At 49.4% G+C, this 12,680-nt stretch overlaps 5 protein-coding genes and 1 pseudogene across 6 annotated transcripts; 2 read left to right on the forward strand and 4 right to left on the reverse strand.

Annotated features, from left to right (window-relative positions):
- Positions 1-16: 16 nt before the first annotated feature.
- Positions 17-1,318, reverse strand: PPTG_02424 (succinate dehydrogenase [ubiquinone] iron-sulfur subunit, mitochondrial; the record flags this gene model as incomplete). The annotated part of the gene is made up of 5 exons (XM_008893498.1): positions 17-388; positions 457-809; positions 882-953; positions 1,029-1,114; positions 1,208-1,318. The coding sequence occupies 5 exons, from the start codon at positions 1,316-1,318 to the stop codon at positions 195-197; spliced, it is 816 nt and encodes a 271-aa protein (XP_008891746.1). The 3' UTR covers positions 17-194.
- Positions 1,319-1,657: 339 nt separating this feature from the next.
- PPTG_02425 (hypothetical protein) lies at positions 1,658-3,451 on the forward strand (the record flags this gene model as incomplete). Its single annotated transcript, XM_008893499.1, has 4 exons — positions 1,658-1,732; positions 1,809-1,928; positions 2,002-2,645; positions 2,719-3,451. The coding sequence occupies 4 exons, from the start codon at positions 1,658-1,660 to the stop codon at positions 3,449-3,451; spliced, it is 1,572 nt and encodes a 523-aa protein (XP_008891747.1).
- Positions 3,452-3,539: 88 nt separating this feature from the next.
- On the forward strand, positions 3,540-5,171 carry PPTG_02426 (hypothetical protein; the record flags this gene model as incomplete). The annotated part of the gene is made up of 6 exons (XM_008893500.1): positions 3,540-3,578; positions 3,645-4,082; positions 4,146-4,622; positions 4,680-4,745; positions 4,807-4,956; positions 5,022-5,171. The coding sequence occupies 6 exons, from the start codon at positions 3,540-3,542 to the stop codon at positions 5,169-5,171; spliced, it is 1,320 nt and encodes a 439-aa protein (XP_008891748.1).
- Positions 5,172-5,204: 33 nt separating this feature from the next.
- On the reverse strand, positions 5,205-6,305 carry PPTG_02427 (hypothetical protein; the record flags this gene model as incomplete). The annotated part of the gene is made up of 1 exon (XM_008893501.1): positions 5,205-6,305. The coding sequence occupies one exon, from the start codon at positions 6,303-6,305 to the stop codon at positions 5,205-5,207; it is 1,101 nt and encodes a 366-aa protein (XP_008891749.1).
- Positions 6,306-6,413: 108 nt separating this feature from the next.
- On the reverse strand, positions 6,414-8,344 carry PPTG_02428 (hypothetical protein; the record flags this gene model as incomplete). Its single annotated transcript, XM_008893502.1, has 2 exons — positions 6,414-6,923; positions 7,004-8,344. The coding sequence occupies 2 exons, from the start codon at positions 8,342-8,344 to the stop codon at positions 6,414-6,416; spliced, it is 1,851 nt and encodes a 616-aa protein (XP_008891750.1).
- Positions 8,345-11,635: 3,291 nt separating this feature from the next.
- On the reverse strand, positions 11,636-11,707 carry PPTG_20509 (annotated as a pseudogene). The gene has a single exon. The product of its transcript is annotated as a tRNA-OTHER (tRNA).
- Positions 11,708-12,680: the final 973 nt, after the last annotated feature.

Here is a 12,680-nt window from a genome sequence, read left to right on the forward strand (position 1 = left end):
CGAGGGAGCCTCCGCTTTGTGTAAGGAGTTTGTATTTTTTTGTTTCAATTCTTGCCTTTCAAGTGCCGCTGTGGCCAACACTACGATCGGTAGGCCACGACGGAGATTCCTCAAAGACGCCCCACGCTTTGTGTGCTCTGTCGCTACTGTTTATCACACTGGTTGCACGCCTCCAGAGGCACCTTTAAGCAAGCTTAGTGCAGACTGGCGAGCCGGGTCTTGATCTTGCCGATAGCCTGGGCCGGGTTCAGGCCCTTCGGACATGTGCGCGTGCAGTTCATGATGGTGTGGCACTTGTACAGCTTGAACGAGTCGTCCAACGCACGCAGACGCTCCTCCGTCTTGTCGTCACGCGAGTCCTCAATCCAGCGGAAAGCCTGCATCAGCACTATAGGTAATAGCAATAAAAGTGTTAGAACTGAGCTTGTACACGACACTAGGCGAATAGCAACGCACCAGCGGGGCCAAGGTACTTGTCGGGGTTCCACCAGTAGCTGGGGCACGAGGTACTGCAGCACGCGCAGAGGATGCACTCGTACATGCCATCGAGCTTCTTACGGTCCTCGATGGACTGCAAGTGCTCGTGGTTGACATCACGCGGCTTGTCCGAGTGCAGCCACGGCTTGATAGACGTGTACTGGTCGTAGAAGTTGTTCATGTCCGGGACCAGGTCGCGGATGACAAACATGTGGGGCAGCGGGTGGATGCTACTCACGTCCTTGTTCTTCTTGATGGGGCTCAGACACGCCAGCGTGTTGCCACCGTCAATATTCATAGCGCACGAGCCGCAAATGCCCTCACGGCACGAGCTGCATACAAATGAACAGCCATAATGTCAGTGTCTCAACACTATTCCTCGCCTGTATGACCTCTTGTCGTACCGACGGAACGTAAGCGTCGGGTCCTGCTCGTTCTTGATCTTAATCAGAGCGTCCAGCACCATAGGACCACACCTGTAGAGCAATAAACAAGGCGTCCATTAGTCTTCCGTTCTCTACTAAAAGTGAGTTCCTCGTAGCGCCACGCACTCGTCAAGATCCACGGGGTACGTGCACTGGTAGGGCTTCTCCTTGGACTCAGGATCCCAACGGTAGATCTTAAAATACTTGATGTTCTACTCAAGCAGCAGCAGTAGCAAACGTAAGTCTCGATATGGACCTACACCACCGAAAACTATTGGGCGACGCGTACTCTCCCCCCTACGCACCTTGGGCTTAGCTGCCTGAGACTTGAGGTCCGGGTTGTAGGCCGGCACACTGAAGGCACGCAGCCCCGTGTTCACCACGGGCTTCTGGATGGAACGCACAGCCGCTAGCATCTTCCTGGTTCTGAACACCACCGTTGGAATTGGAGACTGACGGTTCTGAGAGCAATTGCGGATCGTACGTTTAACTCGCACCCTGAAAATCTAATTTCTGAAGCGTACTTAATCGAGTGTAAAATCTTATCCTCCCTTTTGAGAGGATGAATCCTTTAATATTCTATTTATTGTAGAGATGACTGATGATGCATTTTGGAAGGCAAGTATTCCGGAGGTCCACACCCTGTCACACCGCGCCACTCCATATTGCAACTGTCATTTGGCGACACTTGAAGTTGCGACATACTCAGTTCGAGACAACGCTTGTGCCACAAACTTGCGCAACGTGTTGACTTCATGGCCAAGCGCTCCTCGACGCTCAAGCAGTTCCTGCTGCGCGTACACCCCGACCACTTCCGCAATATCCCCAAGGTGAGTTCCCTAAACTCATAACGCTGTTCGTGGTGTGTAAAACGTCGCAGAATTCTGATTAATCGCTGTCCTACAGGTGCATGATGAGAATTTGCATTCTGTGAAGCTTCTAAACCAGTTTATGGACGAGCACTATGCGTCCCATGGTGGCGGAGGATCCTTGAGTTGGAGACGGCTGGCAGCTCCGAAAGAGAAGGTGGAATTTGGATTATGTTAAAGCTAGTCACATATCTGCTGACAAAATCTTTTGTTCCGCTGGACTACTCCAGGTCTACTTCAGCGTAATGGTACCGTCACTGAAGGCGCAGGAAAGTGGCGAGGAGATTAAGACACTAAAGCGGTTTCCACTTGAGCTGGCTGCCAATATTGAGGCCAAGATGATCTCAGTGTTACGAGAGTGCGGAGTCTCAGTGGATCAAAACACGGAAGAGGCGGCAGTATCTGGTACAGCAAGTCAGCATCGTCGGGTTAAAAAGAGAGGAGAAAGGAGGCCTGACGATTGGCGACGAAGCCATGAAAGCGGATGGAAAAGTCCGAGTGGCATGGACTTTGGTGGGTTTACTATGGACGAGATGTATGCCAAGGCGAATAGAGCAGCAGCTGCATCGGCTTCTAGACGGAGAAAGAAGCCAATCCAGACTTTAAAAGGATTACTAGAGTATATGAAGGAAGATGAGACGGTAGAGATCCAACAGAGGCGTCGGATTGCCTGGCAGTCGATTCAATCGGTCAGAGGCACACTGAAGCGCGAGCTGGGCCTTGAAGACGTGCTATTCTCATGCGGATGGTCTACGATGCATCTGAACACGACGGCCATGATCCTTCTGCAAACGCTACGCAAGTATACGCGAGCCAACAAGCAAGGTATCTTCACTCCCAAGGACTTTTTGCACGGTGCCACGATTGACATCAGGTAAGCCTGTACTTGTATACACGAAGACTGTTTTCGATTCGAGATGTTAATATGTTCGCTCATTCTTACACAGTGCCAATCCTTCAGGGATAGATTTCAGCAACGAATATCGGATCGTACTGAACCCTGCAGATGTCCCCGTACAGTGGATCCAAGTCCTCGAGACTATTGATGCAAATATGGTATTGTTCATGAAAGCAGCTCGTGAAAGTCTAAAGTCATTGCAGACTGATGCAACTGCTGCTCTTGGAGAAGCAAACATCTCAAGGGGTCACACATGCTCAGCTATCGGCTATCGGGCATTTCTGCAAAGAATGAGGCAACGTGACGCTGCGTACGATAGCGAACAAGGTTTAATGGAGAAGTTCACACTTGTGATTGAAGACGAATCGTACGACTGGAGAGTTCTGGAGACCGGAGAAGTGCGAGCTCCGTTTACCAGTTCGTACGGAGAAGTCGTCACGTTTCTTAGCAGGAATCGCTCGCAGATTCGCCGTCAGCAAGAGACCCACACTGCCAACTTAGAGGCATTCGCATACATTTCTTCCCGATGCGTGGATGCCATGTACGTCAAGAGTATCACGCGTGACGAGGGGATTCCACTGGCAGACGCCATCGTGGCTTGCGAAGAGCTGCTGAAAGCTGTGGCTGGGATGACACCGCAGAGTTCCAGATGTTCCATTCCGCAGGATATGGTGCGCTTCCTTGATGCGTACACACAAGGCCGCAGCATTTGCATCAGCCGCACGTACGGACTGGGTCAAGACGGAGTCTTCACGCTGCCTTTCGATTGGTTCAAATGGTAAACTTCAACTTGCCTGTAATATCTTGTTCCGGATAAGCTAAACGGATGAAACGTATATTTCTGACTACAAAATATAATATTCAGTTGAAATGGAGGAAGAGCTGCGGGAGCTTCGTCTTGAGCTCAAGGTGCTCGATACGTATGCTCTAGGAGAGCTCCAGCCACTGACATTGATTTATTTTGTGCGGTGATAGGCGGCACGTAATGACGCGAAGCGATACGCTAGCTATGCACTGCGTTTGCAGCAGGAACTGGCTCGGGAGAAGCAAAAGGGTGGGGAACAAGATAAAGACAACGATATTTTGGATGAGGACTTCTTCCATTTTGACGAGAAGTACGCCAGGACAGCAAAAACTTTTGCATGGGACAAGAAAGTGGAGAAATTCAGGAAGAGGCAAGATGTATGGAGCCGCAAGATCGATCAAGTGGCGCAAATGATAACCGAAAGACGCAGTGGAGCTGAGGAGAAAGACGCAATTCTAGACAATCAGGTGGAGGAGAGTGTGGATGGTGTGGTGGAGAGGTTGGTACCATTTCTACAGCAGCAGAAGCGTTTGATTGGAGATATTGGTAGAGAGAATGTCAAGCTGCGTGATATGCTGCGTGCCCGGCCGACGCGCCGGGAATTGGTGGTTAGTTGGCTGCTTTGTTATCCGAGATTGTGACGTTTCATTGACGTGGTGGGTCTCTGATAGGCTTCACAGCTTGAGGTTGAGCGGCTGCAGAAGCGTGTGCAGAAGCTGCGTGGAAGAGCGAACACTACTGAAGGTCAAGACCCCAGAAAAATGCCGCAAGAGCATCAATCGGCCAGTGGTGAACACGTTTCTGTGAAGGAATCATCACTTTCGGAGCGGAGAACAGAAGAAAGACTACTACAAATGCTACGAGTCAATACAACGCAGCATAAGTATTTGAAGGAGAAGCTGCACTGCTATCTCTCCTTGGATACAGCCAGATTGGCAAAGCAGCAGGAATTAACTGAGGCTGGCATTTTAGAGCGTGTTGGCCGGATCTGCTCGAACATCGTCGCCTCGTGTTGCTACACTCTGGAGGTTGATGACGTTGGTGAGCTGCCCAACTGCGTGACAAAGGCACATCAACTTGCGCAAGTTTCAACAACCTACCAGGATTTCGTCGAGCGGATCGAAAAACTTCTTAAGCGGTTTGATAAGGTGAATAAGCTGTATTCAAGCTACTCATGCACTTTTAGCTGACGGTTTTGTTGGCAGGATGCCTTCTACTCTACATGGGCTGAGTTCACAGCAGATACTTCCTGTCACGAAGCTTTAGAGATGGTAATGAGTAACTCCGCGTAACCTGATACGAGTACTTATTTACGGCGTGATATTGTTACAGATTGTTTCTCATGTGAACGACGTGCTTGTGGAGCTGGATGCACGCCGTGAACAAATGAAGCCACCAGGTTCGAAAGCCCATGAAGTTTTAATGGCTAGCATGAAGTTACTTCAGGTTGCTCGTGTTGATCAACTGACACCAACTATCAGGGTATGAAGGACAACTTCGATGAAGCGGAAGTGATGAACTCACCCAAATGATTTTATTACTCACAGCGTCTTGTAGACAACATGCGTGCAGAGCAGGAATTCCAGCGCGGCTTGCGCGATCTTTTTGGTTTGGACGACTCGGCGAACAGGAAACAGATCTTACACGTTGCCTCCATTCTCTTCGGTGAGCTTGGATTTCTTCCTGGTAACGCATAGGTACGATTCAGGCATTTATCTCGCACCGTTCGTCTAGTTTGTAGCAAGTTCTATCTTTCTTGCCTCGGTGTAAGCTGTGTGCAGCGTGGCTACAACTTCTGTAGAATGCTCCAGCAAGAAAGCAAGCGTAATTTTCCCAGCTTTTTCTTCAAACTTCGCTTGCAGTGCTCTTCCGATGACTTTGTCACTCGGGTAAAGCTCCAGTGATTGCTGCGCTTTAGCGTGCACTATCTTCGGCTTCTTGGCTGGTGTGGCTTCAGTCTCAACATCCACAATAGACCGTCGATATTTCCGCCAGATGTGCCACGCCGTCTTCACGTGCTCCTTCTCCACTCGCTCCCGAATCTCCTTCGCACAGTCCTTTTCCTTTCCAAGCCACTGCAGCACGCAGCGTCTCTCATATCGTCTGGCAAACAGACACAACTCTTGCTCCTCATCGTGGTTATCCTCATGTTTATTCGTCAGCTTTTCCACACAGAAAAACCACTTCTTCGCCGTCGTCGTGTGTGGAAACGATACAAACGTCTCTGCACGGTTAAAACCCACTCGTAGCGCAGTCTTCTCCATCATGTCCACGTAAGCCAAACCCGACGGGTAGACCTGGAAGACCGCTCGAGAGTCCCGATCGCTGGAAAGCTGTGCCAACAGTGAAGAGAAGCAGATCTCCAGTCCCTTGGGCTGTAGCCACTGCAACATTGAGATCCCAATTGCAGCATCCAGTATGCCTTCTCGAAGCGGGAGCTTCTGTGCTGCGTTGCCGCAGTAGAAGTCTGCACACACTTGACTCTCTTCCTGTCGCTCCTTTGACGCAAGGGACAACATTGATGCGCTGATATCGAATGCCAGTGTGAAAGCTGCGGTTTTCCTCTCGTTGAACCAGTCCTGAGCTGCCTTTGTGCTCAATCCCGAGCCAGCGCCCAAGTCTAAGAGGAACACATTTTCAACTTGGAAATGTGTTAATTCCAACTGCAACAACTCCAGAGCGTGTCCCGTCAGGTCCTTTTGGATGCTGGCGTTTGCAGCGGTGGTGTAGACACTAGACTGCTTCTCGCTGTAGAAATCGCGGGCGGCAGCCGACAACGGCGTCGCCAACGCATTGCCTCGCTCCTCAGGTCGCAGACTCCTGAAAGGCATGGCGGCAAATTACAGTACCGCAACAGTATTGTTTTCATTTAGACAATTTATTGTAGTTTTGAACAAGTATCCGTGTGAATAAATAATTTGCGGTTAAATAGCGTAAAATCAGGTTGAAACGCGAAAAACCGTTTGGTCACTGGGCGATTGATCATTCGTGTCTTCGATATCACGAGCTGTTGGAGTTTCAGCGTGGCCAGAGCGACGTGAGCTTGATGCTCGATGGCTGGAAGTCGAGCGCCCGGTATCCCGTCGGAAGCATAACAGTATCGCAACAATAGGCGAGACGCACGCGAGAACTGCAGCTCCCGCAGCGGCGCCACCGAGGAATACACCCAAAGCTGCAAGCCCCAACACCAACACGATTGGAGCGAGCAGAATGTATCCAGATACGCAGAAACACGTTGTGAAAGCTTGTCGAAATGTGAGGTGGGCGTGAGCTGTACAAGGAAGAAAGAAGCAGCACATGATGCTGAACACCACAGCCATAACGAACGCCGGCGGACCGAAGATCACGAAGAAGAGTATCCTCATCACCAAGCCAATACCCTTTTGAGTCGCTCCTTGGCCCTCAATATCCGCCATTTGGTTGCCTGCACAGCCACGAACGTTCCACCACTGCAACAAGCAGAAAGAAGGCACATTAGACGTTAGTTCCATTGGCTAACACACTGTCCAAAGGATCCAAGTTCCAGTACCTGGAAGTGCTCGGGGAATACAGTATCATCGATAACCTTAAGGCAGATCCAGCAGAAGCTGGTATTGCAGACGACACATTTCATCTGGTTACAACCACCAGTCTTCTCCACATTGTTCTGACACCCAGGACATGGCTTGGAAATTTTACTGATCAACGCGTTATTGAGCTTCTCCACAGCGATCATTTTCTTGTCGTATTCAGCACACGTCCGTCCTTGATGAGCGTTGCTGTGCACAAAGCAGAACTCACGGTTGCAAGCCTCGCACACACATTCCGGATGGTCACTGCCAGCACAAATCTGCGAGTGGTCGCAATACGGACACTGTCGCGCCAGCTCATGCTCCTTGTTGAACTTAAACTTGTTGTATTTCTGCCAGATCTCGTCCGAAACGAGCGATTGAATATCATCCACCGAGATCTCCGCCTTGCACGCAACTTTATCCTCCGATTTTTCAAAAAAGCACTTCGGGTACACTTGACCCTCTTTGATCTTAAACTCCAGATAATTCCTCAGACACGCCTCGCAGAATGTGTGTCCACATACTGAAAGCCCGTACGATGTATTCACAGATGCGTAGTCGTAGCAGATTTGACATAAGAACGTCTCCTCCATTGAGAGACCAAGATAACTAGCCATCGACCGCAGCAAACTGGGCACCGAGTGGCTCAAGCTGTTGCTATCCTGTCTCCTGTATGCCATCGAGCTCAAGCTCAAGTCACTTTCCTTCTCCTCTTCAACACTAACAGACTCCGGTGCTCGACTAGAGGCAGCTACAGCCAGCGACATCTCATCTCCACTATCTCTGACGTCTGAGTCGAGCTCGCTCAAGCTCATCCTTGACAGCGGCATGGATCTACCGCGATCTCGGAAGCTGGAGCGAGTGAGCGCTCCTAATGTGTGACCGGAAGCGGCACGCACGAGTCTGGACATCCGATCCCAGCTGCCTCGTCGTGTGTCTTCCATGGTGGCCAGCACCTCGTTCTCCATGATCGGGATGGATCCTCGTCGAGGCAACATCTCGGAATCCGAGTCCTCCACTGTGAGATGGAACTCGGGAACCGTTGTGGAGTGCTTTGCAGTTGCGGAGGACGCTCGCGTTCGTGATGAATGACCATCACTCTCTATTGGTAGCGCCGAGATCTGATTCTCGATAGCTGTCAATAGTGAAGTTGCAAGTGCGTCCTGTTGTTCGGGGTTATGCTGCCGCTGTAGTTGGTGCAGTCGCCAACGCCAGCGCATGCGCTCATCTTCGCCGGAGAAGGACTGCTGCTGGCGCAGTGAGTCATACAGATCCGACAGGTACGTAATACGCTCACTGGTCGAAGCTGCGGTTTGCATCGTCAAGGTGGACTATGCTACTGGCGGAATTATGGCTTCACTGGCTTGAAAGGCGATAGGATTGGTGGAAAAGAAATAATAAAGTTTGGACCCTTTCGACTTCCGAGATACTTCTCTGGCCCGCTTCAAAATGACACTTTCATATATTTACCGATAATTTTGAAGCCTGACCTCGGCAGAAAGCGGTAAGCACAGCATTGAAAACCCCCCGGTTTAGCGCACCTGAGCATAATTTTTTTGTTGCACTAGCAACAGGTACGGATGAGCACCATGCGCTCAAACTCTCCGCAGTTTGAATCCCATGAGTTTTTTTGACGCAGTTCAGTCAATATTTGCGATATTACACCTAATTTTAAGGACGATTAAATTAGACGAATAGCTTCCATAGAATGTACCCGTGCACGCAGAAACGAATTAGAAGCTCTAAAATTTGGACACAAAGAGGGCGAGGTTTATTTCCAAAATCCGGGGCATAACGGTGAGCCACCAATTAAAATTAACCAATCAGAAGATAGATAAGAATTAACCAAATATTAATGTTTTTTAAAACATGAAATTAGCAATTGAACTTAATTATGAATCGATAAGCTGGCTGTACCCTTATTTTCTTGACACTATTGCGACAGAGGCCAAATTCCTCCATAGCCGTGCACACAGACCCCCGGAGTAGCTTGCCGCAGACACTGCGCTCGGCAAGGAACAACACTACGCGAAGTCGTATTGCAGGTGGGATGTCCTTTTTTTCGGGGGTTCTTGGCATCGGCGTGAGTGGGATATTGGAGTTTGTGAAATAAGCGTTCACCAGTGTCAGAATAGTGGTCGGGAGACAAGTATAAGAACTTGTCACTTTCTATCCAATCAAAACAATTTACTCGGTTATGCGCGATTTATTAAAACCCAATCGTCATTTTGAAGCGGGCCAGAGAAGTAACGCATTTCGAAGCAATTTTCGTTGAAAGGTTCAACTCGAAAAGCGTTCATAAAGGTTGGGACCCCAAAGTACTGACCCGCTAATACTCCCGATACAACACATTTCGAGGCAATTTTCGTTGAAAGGTTCAACTTGAAACACGACCGGCCATTCGCGTTTATTAAGACTACTTCGAGGGCTCTGGGAATGGCGCAACTGAAGGTTGGTCACTAATCTTGCACCTTGTGGTACACTGGTCATTGTCGGTGTGTTGAGTGCTGTCATCATCACACCGTGATTCAGACGAAAGTCGTTCAAGCACCTTTAAGTAGTTACTTTCGTTAATAGTTTCGTAATAACGGATTTGAAACAAGTTAAAGGTGCGCAAATTTTTAACTTTTAAATTTTGTCGTAAGAGGAAATTTGCGAGGTAAAATGGAAAGTAAATTGCACTCAAATAAAAAACCGACCAGTCGGGAGAGAAGTCAAAACCATCAAACACGAGAATAAATCGACCAAACGAGTGGGGAAGCCGTCTTGCCGCGCTTAGTGCTGGCCGAGCGAAGAAGTCTCGTTGTGCGGTGCTGCGTAATGACCGCGATCTGGTTCTAAACGAGAGCGGTTGAATTGCAGAGAGCATACAGATGAACTGCACAGCAGTATGTGTGAATTACACAGGCCAAAAATGTAATTCGCAGAAACGCCAGGTATATGGTGTGGAATCACAATAATTATGGTAGGAAAGCACAGTTTGGAGACCAAAGTAGTGTGGCTCACACGATACATGGTTGTCATGCCTGATCTAACCCAAGCCGCCACAACCACTCGTCCTCATTTCAAAACTTCGAACCAACAGCGGAAGCGGGTGACAACCATTCGAGCAGTGACACGGAATCCAGCATTACTCGCAAGATCAGACAATAGATAGGTCTTAGCAGCGCGCGGAGAGCAAAGCAAGTCAGAGTTTTCTTTAACACAAGTGCTGGCATTTGAGAGAGTGGTGACATTTGAGAGAGTGGTGAGTGGTGGCATTGAACAAGTGGTGCCGGCTAAACGTGTGGGGCCCAAGCGTTAACAAGGCAAATTGCTAGCGCGAAACACTGCAATACAGTACTATCGCCAAGCAAAGATTTGGCTCCTGGAGCAATTTCCTCAGCATCGAGCGTCACTGGAATCACGGCTGCTTAAAATGGGGAAAACTCTAGATAGCTTTTGTTTGAGAAGAGATGGTGGTGACTTCGTAACAAAAGCTCCACCATGTACGAAGGCTGACTTGAAAAAAAAAATGATGGTATATTTGTAAACTAATGTATCTTCTGAGAGTGATTACCAAGATGCTGCTCTCCTGTGTCTTCTCTAGTACCTGTTCGGGAGATCTTCCGACCTGTCGATGATCAAGAAGCGGAGCATCTCCATTGATGCTGCAGATGCCTTCTTCCTACGCTTGGTCCGTGTCAAGACATCGGAAGAACAAGGCCTGTCGCTCTTCCCGGGCGCCGACTTTTCTACGTGCCCCTTGCTCGTTGTCGCGCTTGCCCTCTCCGTTCAAGCCGCACCGTCCCCAGCTCCCATCGACAACCTGCCCGACCAAGTCCTCCAGACACCGACCTCGCTCTCTCCGAGTCCAACCCAAGAGAGCCAAGCCAAGAACCGAAGATCATCGAGCACCAAGCCGCTGTCATTAAACACCTTATCGAGAATTCCAAGCGCCAAGATGCCCGCATGGACATGCTAGAGGCAAAGCTAAACGGAGATCCTGTAGTTGCAACGCATAAAAGAAACAGGCAAGATGAAAACACAGCAGATGTGCGTGAGCCCAAGAAGAAACAGCGCAGAGGATCTGTTACGCACGCAACTTGGTTTACCTGGTATGCACAAGAGCCACGCTGGCATACCGGAGAACCAAAGCAGCAGCGATTGAAAACAAAGTTGCTGGTTGCGTTCATGAAGCTGTTTCTTGAAGACGGCTTCGTGCTCGACCAAAAGTCCGCAGACGACCGGGATCGAGTGCTTGAGCATGGGAAGCGCGCCGAGAATGTCGTACTCGCATACTTGAAGAAGGAGCACGGCATCAACTCCCGTGGATCGAGCGCGGTCCTCAAGCATCTCCAGGGAATCCACAGCGCCGGCAGTCTAAATGCCATGGTCCAACGCCATCGCCGACTTCTCCAGACACCTGCAAATCAAGATCCGGCTCCTGGCTACACGCAAGAAGTACTCAAGAAGGTTAGTAAGTAGTTAGTAAGTAGGACAAACAATCGGGATTCATGTACGTTCACCCTTCTTCGCAGCGCATAGTCGCATCTACATCAGTGCACACTCGTCGTTATCATGCTTGCTAGTTTGATCTTCTTCGAGGCACCCAACCCATGCGTAAACGACAAATGTGGCCCGGTTTGAACAGGCGTCCTCAAGGCCGAAGCCTTGCGCTCTTCCAGTTGAGCTTCACCGTTGGATGGGGGGGCACTGTTTGTCCTTGGAAGCTGTGCACTCGGTATGGCAGATCTGGGTAGTAGCGAGGAAAAAGTACGGCCAACGCCCATTGTCGGCGACGGCGTGATTGAAAGTAAGAGGCTGCTCACCACTTGTTTTCTTTATCCATCTTACACACAAGTAAAGCATTTTTACTGGCAGATAAGTAACCAATAGACAGTGGTAGCTGTGGCGACTGGCTGTCGCTTGTTTCTAATAACCGGACAGTGGAAAAATTATCCGGGCGATCGTGAGATCCAGCCTCATTGTTGAATTTGCCAGGTTAGGAGCACATGGTTCTCATACCAAACATGCATAGAAATACAAGTAGCGGCTTTCTCAGCCCAGAGGGCGTTTCAGGTCATTTCCTGTCGCCTATAAAACAGTATGTTTGATCACGCTTTAACCATACACATCAGCGTTTGACTCCGCTAAAACCTCGTATCTATCTGAGACAAACTGTGTGCAAAAGACAGTAAAATGTGTGTAGTACACAGGTCCGATAAGGTCATCGGGTCCGATATTTTTTGGTATGGTGCGAAATCACAGTTATTATAGTCGGAAAGCACAGTTCTGAGGCTAAAGTAGCGTGGCCCACACATTTCATGGTTTGCTTGCATGATCTCACCCAAACCGCCACAACCACTCGTCCTCATTTCAAAAGTTCGGTCGACAGCGGAATCAGGTGACAAGCATTTGCGCAGTAACAGAAATTCCACCTTCAGAAGCTATTTCAGACAGTCGTTCAATCCTTGGCGCGCATGACGCAAAGCAAGTCAGAGGTTGCTTCGAAACGAGTGGTGACATTGAGCGAGTGGTGATATTTCAGCGAGTGATTAAACTTGAGTGAGTGGTGGCATCGGAGCGTAGCGTAGCATTTGGGCAAGGGAGAGAGAGAGAGAGAGAGAGAGAGAGAGAGAGAGAGAGAGAGAGAGAGAGAGAGAGAGAGAGAGA

The sequence above is a fragment of the Phytophthora parasitica genome, assembly GCF_000247585.1.
Source record: "Phytophthora parasitica INRA-310 unplaced genomic scaffold supercont2.2, whole genome shotgun sequence".
NCBI lineage: Eukaryota > Oomycota > Peronosporomycetes > Peronosporales > Peronosporaceae > Phytophthora > Phytophthora nicotianae.